At 47.8% G+C, this 9,024-nt stretch overlaps 1 protein-coding gene across 1 annotated transcript in view; it reads right to left on the bottom strand.

Annotated features, from left to right (window-relative positions):
• Positions 1–8,617, bottom strand: part of SDCBP2 (syndecan binding protein 2) — a 22,650-nt gene extending 14,033 nt beyond the window's left edge. The window contains exons 1-3 of the mRNA XM_007934502.1: positions 8,564–8,617; positions 7,768–7,837; positions 5,575–5,675 (exon numbers count right to left, since the gene is read on the bottom strand). Of these exons, the coding sequence (XP_007932693.1) occupies positions 5,575–5,675; positions 7,768–7,837; positions 8,564–8,617 (225 nt within the window). The remainder of the gene's footprint in view (positions 1–5,574; positions 5,676–7,767; positions 7,838–8,563) is intronic.
• Positions 8,618–9,024: the final 407 nt, after the last annotated feature.

Raw genomic sequence — 9,024 nt, 5'->3', positions numbered from 1 at the left:
AAAAAAAAAAAAAGATGGAAACAACCTAGGTGTCCATCAATGGAGGAATGGATAACCAAACCATGCATGGTACATACATACAATGGAATACTATGCAACCCCAAAGAATAACGTACAATCTGCAAAACACCGCATAATGTGGATGAACTTGGAGGACATTATGATGAATGAAATAAATCAATCACAGAAGGACAAGTATTGTATTAGTCCATTATTATAAAAAGTCAAGGAAAGGTTTATATATGGAAGGAAATTTTCTTTGTTGGTGACCAGGGTTGGGAGGGGCGGGGAGGGAACACTGTTAGATAGGTAGAGACAAGTATTGATTGGGGTGAAGAGAAGGTCAATGTACCAAATGTGAGTGATCAACATGGTGGCCTTGAGGAAGAGGAAGACATAGAGAGGTGCATGGGAGGTACAGACAACAAAGATGAACCCTTTTACACATACAGTACTGTGTTGTTAGTGAAGGCAAACATGGATATATGGGTGGGTAGACGGGTGGACAGGCTGAACTATTAGGTATGTCTATGCAGGGGGCGAATGTGCCCAAGACCATGTATAGGGTTGGCAGACAATGTTTCTACAAGTGCATCGGTATGTTCTATAAGAATTCGCAGGTATATAATAGAGCTGACAAGGGACAAATTTGTAGTCACTCCTTGGTCACAGCCAGCTACCAAGAAGGAGAAAGTAGTTGGACCTGTGAGCTCAGGACCATAGTCGCAGGGGACATCAAGTTCAATTGGCATAACATACTACACAAAACATTGTTCCACATCCTACTTCGGCAAATAGTGACTAGAATCTTAACAGCTTGCAAGCGACCATTTAGATACAACGATGGGTCTCTCCTCATCCAGAGCAAAGAAGAATGAAGAAAACCAAAGATGCATGGAAACAATTAGTCCAAGTGACTGGTACAACATGTGATCCTCAGCCTATACGACTATGAGACCAGAAGAACTAGATGGTGCCTGGTTATCATTGTCAACCACTCGGAGGGGGATCAATGTAGGAGATCCTGGATAGAGTGGGACAACAATGTGGAACAAAACTCAAAAGCATTAAAAAAAAAAAAGGGAGGGGGGAACCAGGTTTGCTGGTCTGATAGAACCCCTGAGACTATGGCCTCTAGCTGCCCTTCAGGTCTGGAATTGAACCCACTCCTGTGGCTTCCAGCCAAACAAAAGACAGGCATATGAGCTGAACATTTCCCTTAGGTAGATACACTCCTTGGAGAGTACAATCATGGGAGAACAGAAGGTCTGTGGAGGGAAGGACACAGGGAAGACGTTGCTATGGGGAGGAAGTGGGAGGGGAGCTCTTGCATCATGGGAAGTTGTAGTCAACGTCATGAGACAAAGTGTATGTGAGCTGCTGTATGGAAAGTGAATTTGCTCTGTAAACATTCACCCAAATCACAATTTCAAAACAAAACAAAACTGCAGTACATCCACACCACAGAACAAGATTGGCAGTAAAAAGGAAGGAAGACTATAACATTTACTTCAGTGGGTCTTAAGGGTGTTCTACCAAAAAAAATCAAACCCACTGCCTAGTCGATTCCAACTCATAACGACCATCATTGGGTTTCTGAGGCAGCAAATCTTTACAGAAATAGATTGCCCAGTCTTCATTCCATGGGGTGGCTGATGAGTTTGAACCACCAATCTTCTGGTTAGCAGTCAAATGCCTTAGGCACTGAGCCACCAGAGCTCCAAGGGCATTCTACTAAGCAAAAAAAAAAAAAAACTCAAAGGTCACATACTGTATGATTCCACTTATAGAGCTTTCTAAAATGATACAGGTTAATTGTTGTCAAGGGTTATAAAAAAGTGGTGTGAGGGAGATCTTTGAGTTGATAGCCCTGAATCCTGCTTGCAGTGGTTACATGAATCTACAGAAGTGATGGCAATCTACTCTACATGTACTTGGTACCAAAGAAACTAATATTGTACTACACTTATGTGAAATGTAATCATCAGGGGAAACTGAGTGAAGAGTACAAGGGACTTGTCATGGACTGAACTGTGTCCTCTCAAAATGTGTGTCAACTTGGCTAGGCCATGATTCCCAGTACTGTGTGGTTGTCTTTCATTTTGTGATCTCATGTGGTTGTTCTGTGTGTTGTAAATCCTATCTCTGTCTGTGGTTAATGAGACAGGATTAGGTTACCTTAAAGAGGACTGGTTTATGTTTGTTATGTTAATGAGACAGGATTAGAGTGGGATGTAACACCCTTGCTCAAGTCAAAGCCCTGCTCAGATGTAAGGGGAGTTTCCCTAGGGTGTGACTTGCATCACCTTATATCTTCCAAGGGATGAAAGGAGAGAGGTGAGCAGAGGAGGGGCCTGACTACCACCAAGAAAGAAGAGCCAGGAACAGAACCCATACTTTGGACCCAGAGTCCCTACGCTGAGAACCTCCTAGACCCAGGAGAAAACTGATGCCAAGACACTTGTAGATTGCCAAGGAATACTGAGGCCACAGATGTTGAATGGAGACCGGGACTGTCTTCCAGAGCTGACACAGACAGAAAGCCTTCCACTAAAGCCAGTGCTCTAAATTCAGACTTCCAGCTTCCTGTCTTAGGTACCTCGTGCTGCTATAACAGAAATGTCACAAGTGGATGACTTTAACAAACAGAAATTGATTCTCTCACGGTTTAGGAGGCCAGATGTCCAAATTCAGACCACTGACTCTAAGGGAAGGCTCTTTCTTTGTTGCCTCTGGTAGAAGGTCTTTGCCTCTTTTTGACACCTAAAGGCCTGGCGTTCCTCGCAGATCTCCATGTATCTTGGCATTGATCTTCCCCTGAGTCTAGGAGGTTCTCAGTGAAGGGACCACAGGTCCAAAGGATGTGCTCCACTCTAGCTCTTCTTCCTCAGTGGCAGTCAGGTCCCCCAGTCTCTGCTTGCTCATTTAATCTCTCTTATATCTCAAAAGAGATTGACTCAAGATACAATTTGATCCTGTAGACTGTACCCTGCCTCATTAACATAACTGCCTCTAATCTTGTCTCATTAACATCATAGAGGTTAGGGTTTACAATACACAGGATCAGACTACAAAAAAAAGAACCAAGGATAATTACCTAATACTGAGAATCATTGCCTGGCCAGGTTGACACATATTTTGGGGAGACATAATTCAATCCGTAACACCTCCTAAACTGTGAGAGAAAAAAAATCTGTTTGTGAAAGCCATCCACTTGTGGTGCTTCTGTTACAGCGGCACTAGCTAACTAAGACAGGCCTTCTCTGTACTGTCCTTGTAATTTCCTGTGTATCTATGATCATTTCAAGATGGAAAGTTAAAGATGAATAAAATCAATGAAAAAATTTAAGATTATAAAAATACATGCAATTTTTATCAAAATTTAGGTCAGTTTCATTTATGTTCTAATTATTGAAAGAAATAACGATAAAATCAATGGATTAAAATTAAACTATATACAACATAACCTCCTTCTCTTTATGTTTATGCATCAGAGCGTAACTGTCAAGAGGGACATTTTTCAAAAACCCCCAAAGCATCATGTTTTTCTCAGGGTCCCACATATCCTTTTCCTTTTCTATCTTTCCCTGTTGGGTTGCTAACCGGCCTGGCCCTGTGAGACCCTCATTCATCACTGGATCTGTACACAGCTATGGCAGTTCTCCACTTCCATCAACTTCATGAAATTCTCCAGCTTTAGCAAGGTTTGCAGTTGCACTTTGCTATTGATTAGCATTGAATCAAAGATGCTAACAGATGGTCCCCAGGGATGCTAGAGCCAATAGGGAGGGGTTGAGTGGAAACTGCTTTTAGAGGTGAAAACACTTTTAGTAGTGAATATGTCTGTTTTAGGATTGTTTGCTCCCCTAAGCCATGGAAAGCAGAAACCAAGAAATATTATTTAATTTAGAGATAAGTGGAGGACAAGCTTCTCCCTTACAGCTGCTTTCAAGTCACAGGCAGCCCTCCAATAGAAGCCTCCCAGGCTCAGGCTGGTTTCATATTCTCCCTTTCTCATCAACCAGGCTTGGGTCAGCATCCTGAAGCCAGAGGTCAAAGGGCAGACCCTGGCCTTCCAGCCCCAGGTCCACAGAAAACATGAAACCCACTGCTCTTTTAATGATAGCTCAAAATGAAGTGTCATTAAGAAACAGAGCAACAGTCAAGAATTACTTTAAACAAAGATGAGACTGTAAGGAGAAAGGGAAACTAGATTAATAGATACAGAACAACCAGAACAGAAATACTGAGAATGTTCACTGTGATGTTTAATGTTATATTTCAACTTGGCTAGGCCATGATTCTCAGTATTGTGTGGATGACTTCCATTTTGTGATCTCATGGAATTAACCTCTATTTTATGATATTTTGTAATTATCCTCCATTTTATGTGTTATAATGGTGCAGTGGTTAAAGCATTCATCTGTTAACCAAAGAGTCAGCAGCTCACCAGCCACTCCACAGAAGAAATATGAGGCAGTCTGCTTCTGTAAAGATTCATAGGCTTGGAAACACTATAGGGAAGTTCTATTCTATCCTATAGTCACCATAAGCTGGAATCGACTTGATAGCAGTGGGTTTGGTTTTTGTTATTGTTACTGAGGCAGGATTAGGGTGGGGTGTATCTTGATTCTCAGCTGTATAAGAAGGCATGACTCAAGTCTCACCCTTACTCAGGTCACTCCATTACTCAGATCCTGCCCTCACTCTGGTGTCAGGGGAGTTTCCTTGTAGAGGGGTGGGGCCTTGCATCCCACGTGTACAGGGACGCTCTGGCAAAGCTCTCCCTTACTCTGGATCCTGCGTCTGGTTTGTCATCATCAGATGTCCAGTTCTCGGGACTTGAGCTCGCATCCTCTCATCTGACCTGCTTCTGCAGCCCCGTGAGCCCTGTCGTTGTGGGTTCATCTGTCCCTGCAACCATGTGAGTCAGGAAAAGCCTCCAGCCTGACATCTGACCCATGGATTTGGGACTTGCCTGGCTCCAAAACCACGTGCACCACTTTCTTAAGATTTCTTTTTCTCTCCATACACACACACACACACACACACACACATACGTATATGGAGACAGAGAGTCAAATCCAACTCACAGCAACCCCCACTGGGTTTCCAAGGCTATAGATCTTCATGGAAGTAGACTGTCTCATCTTCCTCTCATGGAGTGGCTGGTGGGTTTGAACTACCAGCCTTCTGGTTAGCAGCCACCAGAGCTCCTTAATATATATAATATGTACACACACACACGCACACATACGCTTTACTTGTTTTGCTTCTCTTGAGAATGCAACCTAAAACATTCATGCATTGTTTCAATTCAGAATTCAACCAATGTCACTGAACAACTTGTGTAGAAATGATTGGGGAACCTAACAAGTAAACCTTCACCGAAAACAAAACAAAAAAAGGTTTAATAAAAAAAAAAAAAAAAGGGAAGAAAGAAACAGCCACTGTACACTGGGGACAGGGGGACTGGAGCACAAAGGAAAAGGAAGTCTGTTTACATGGCAGGACCGAGGAGGAGGAAGAGTTGTCACACTCTGTGCCCACATGAAGCCAGAGACAAATACATACGCTGTCACCCTGTGGGATCTGGGACAGGCTCTGCTGAACTTCTTGGCTGGAGAGGGAAAGACCCATATAGCTTCCCAATTCTGCCAGGTTGGGATACAAAACTGATGGGGAAAGAAGGAAAGAAAGAAGAAAGGTGTTATTCGCGAGTCCAGGCTCCCCTCTGCCTCCTGGCTCTCTGTGCTGCTCACGAGGCTGCTGGCTTCATGGTTATTAGAAATCCCGGCCCCAGCCCCAATGCAACTCACTGTCCAGTCAGCTCTGCCTCCCAGCAACCCCATGCGGGTCAGAGCAGACTGTGCCCACAGGGCCCCCACTGGGTGCATTTGCAGAAGTCCATTGTCAGGCTTTTCTTCTGACCCACCTCAGGGCAGACTCAAACCTCCAAACTGAACGTGTTACCAATGAACCGCCAAACTGAACATGTTACCAATGAACCGCCAAACTGAACGTGTTAACCAATGACTGCTCAGTAAGACACGGGGCCTGAGCATGCTGTATATTCCCAGGAATGCAGTGTACCTGAGAATGGTGGGTATACCTGAAACCCTGTGTCCCCTTGGGACTGTGCTGGGTACCCAGGACACCCTGAGCCCTGGAGAATGCTGTAGGTGCCCAGGACCATGGGAGCTGTGGGAGAAAAGCAGAGCCACTCACTGAGGATGTGGGTCCTCTCCTCAGAAGGTCTGAGGTACAGGGGATCTGCCTTTCTCCAGGAGGGGTGTGGGGGACACCCCCCATGTACCACTTACAGTATTCAACTCAACTGACTTTAGTTGGCACCTGCTGGGGCTGGGCCGTGAGGCCCTGCTCTTAAGGAATCCACAGGCTGCCAGGAAGGCAGATGGCTCTCAGGGAAGCAGCAGGCATAGCAAAGAGGAAGAGTGTGAACTGTGCAGTTGGGCTCAAGTTCAAGTTTGCTCCCATAGCACCTGAATCAAGACTGCCATGAATGTACCTACCCACCCTAGGGAGATGTGCCCCTTAGATCAACCAGCCATGACACATCAGAGGGGCAGCATTCACACAGACGGAAAGCTGGACAGACAGGAAGGGATAGTCACAGGGAGGAGAGCTTTTTATTGGTGGATTGTAGTCAGGGCCATGAAACCAAATGTGCACGAACTGTTGAGAGTAAAATGAATCTGCTTTGTAAATCTGTACCCAAATCACAAAAAAAAAAAAAAGACTGCCATGGACAGCTCTAGGGGCCATGACTCACATCCTGGTCTCCCTACATGGTCTATGAGGTGGCCCCAAATCAGGGGCATCAGTTTGCTCAGTGATCTCCTCAAAGGGTTGTGGTAAAGGTGACACAAGCATGACAGCCCACCGTGCAGTGGCAGGTGGGAGGTGAGAACTCGGGAAAAGGCCAGGAGAGGTGAGACCCTCAGAGACAGCACTGCCCTCAGACCCTGGCCAGCCCTTGCCTTGAAGCACCTTCCTAGAAGCCTTCTAAGTCCTCTCTGGGGCCTGGAGGGGCTGTCTGGGTGGGGCCCTGGCCCTATCTCTGTTTTGAGGCCACGCTCCTGCCCTCTGTCTGCTGCCACCCACTCCCACCATGGAGGCCCTGGTTCCAGGAAGGAGACCTGGCAGATGCTCTCTCCCCATGACCAGCATGCCATTTCATTCCTAGGATCACATGAGACTGTGTCACAATGATGTTGACATGATGACTCTGGGTGACTCATATTGCCTGTATAGACAGGGTCAGAGCAGACTGTGCCCACAGGGCCCCCACTGGGTACATTTGCAGAAGTCCATTGTCAGGCTTTTCTTCTGACTCACCTCAGGGCAGACTCAAACCTCCAAACTGAACGTGTTAACCAATGAATATCACAAATAACATCATGCCCTAGAGGTGACCTTGCTGGGGCCAGTCAGAGAAGCCCTGCATGCCCCTGGCTTTCTGTGCTGGGTTCAGAAGGATGAATAGGAGTTTACCAAGCAGATGAGGAAGGATGGATCAGTATGGGCAGAGGTTTGGGGGGCAAGGAAACTCAGCAGAGGTTACCTAGGCAGTTGAGTGGTGAGCAGGAGCTGGGAGCCTGGGCCTCCTCCTCCTACCACAGTGAGTCCTTGGCCATGGACACTCTCCCAGCTTTGGAGCCTCTGTGCAGCCCTGACACCCTGTGCTGTAGAAGGGCTGGGGTCCAAGCTGTCTTGGCCGTGAGTGCCCCTACCTCAGTCACTCACCTGGAGGCTGGGGAACAGCTGCTTCCTGGACTGGCAGGGCAGGCATCCTGGGTGAGACTCTGGCCTGGGCCTGGGCCTGGGCCTGGGCAGGGTTGAGGAGTGCTGGTTAGCTGAGGCTGGGCTCTGGGACCCCAGAGCTTAGGGCTCCCTGAGGCCAGAGGTGTGGGCATTGGGTATGCTGGCGAGCCTCAGGAAGGGGTTCCACAGGCCCTCCAGGCTGTGTGTGCATTGTGATCCCTGCAGGTGGGTATGCTTCTGGGGGCCCATGACTCACCACGTCATGACAAGCTTACTGCCCAGGGCAGTCAGAACATGGAGGCCCACCTCCCAGCCAAGCTCTCTGCTGGCAAGTCCCAAAATCTCGAAGGCCACTCAGCCCAAAAAGTGATAAGATGGAGGGAAGAAGGGGCTTCTGACCATTGAGCAGACCAAACCCCAGCCCCACTGGATTCCCTATGCAGGCTAGTCCTGGAGCACGGGGTCTAGCCTGCACTGGGAAGGAAGAAACACTGGGCCACGGGACAGAGACGGCACAAGCAAGGGCTGTGGTTGCTTGGTCTTTCTGGCCCTGCTGTGATTCTTGCCCTTGGCCTGTAGACGCCATCCTGGCCCACCAGGGCCCAGAGTGGAGCCTGCTTGCCCTGGGGCCAAGAAGTACATTTTCAGTAAAAGGTCCCACACACAGCCACCTCCCAAGGCCATGAGCTGCAGCTTCCCCGTCCCTCAGTTACCCGGGTCACCCAGAGCATGCCTATCCGGGAGCCGAGGCTAGCAGGGGCCTGGGGCGCAGCCTCACCTGAATGGCCTGGTCTACCTTCAGGTCTTCCAGAGATGGGTACAGGGTGGACATGGCTGTACCTGGAGTGCCCTGCAGAGCCACAGAGAGTGAGGAGAGGGTAGGAGGCTTGCAGTCCCTGGAGAGAAGGCAGGGCGGGCACCTCCTGCCACTTGGACCACTGAACACCTGCAGATTCAAGAAAGATACCAGGAAGCTTTTATTATCCCCATTTTATGAGTGAAAAAGCCTGACATTCAAAGTGGGATCTGCACCAAAGTCTGTTTACTTGCCAAGCCCGAGGTCACCCCTTGCAAGAGGCCATCCCACCAGGTCTGACTGACTAGACTTTAGAACTCAGGCTGGGAACTACCCAGCAACCGCTGGCCGGCAAAGGCAGGCTGACGGGCCGTGTTCTTCCCTGCCATGCTTCCCAGATGTGCTGATGAGGCTCTGATCACTCAAGACCTAAATTCAGTCCA

The sequence above is a fragment of the Orycteropus afer genome, unplaced genomic scaffold (assembly GCF_000298275.1).
Source record: "Orycteropus afer afer isolate SDZICR_OR568_19922 unplaced genomic scaffold, OryAfe1.0 scaffold00020, whole genome shotgun sequence".
Taxonomy (NCBI): domain Eukaryota; kingdom Metazoa; phylum Chordata; class Mammalia; order Tubulidentata; family Orycteropodidae; genus Orycteropus; species Orycteropus afer.
Note: the sequence above shows the minus strand (reverse complement) of the source record. Positions and strands in the feature narration are given on the sequence as shown.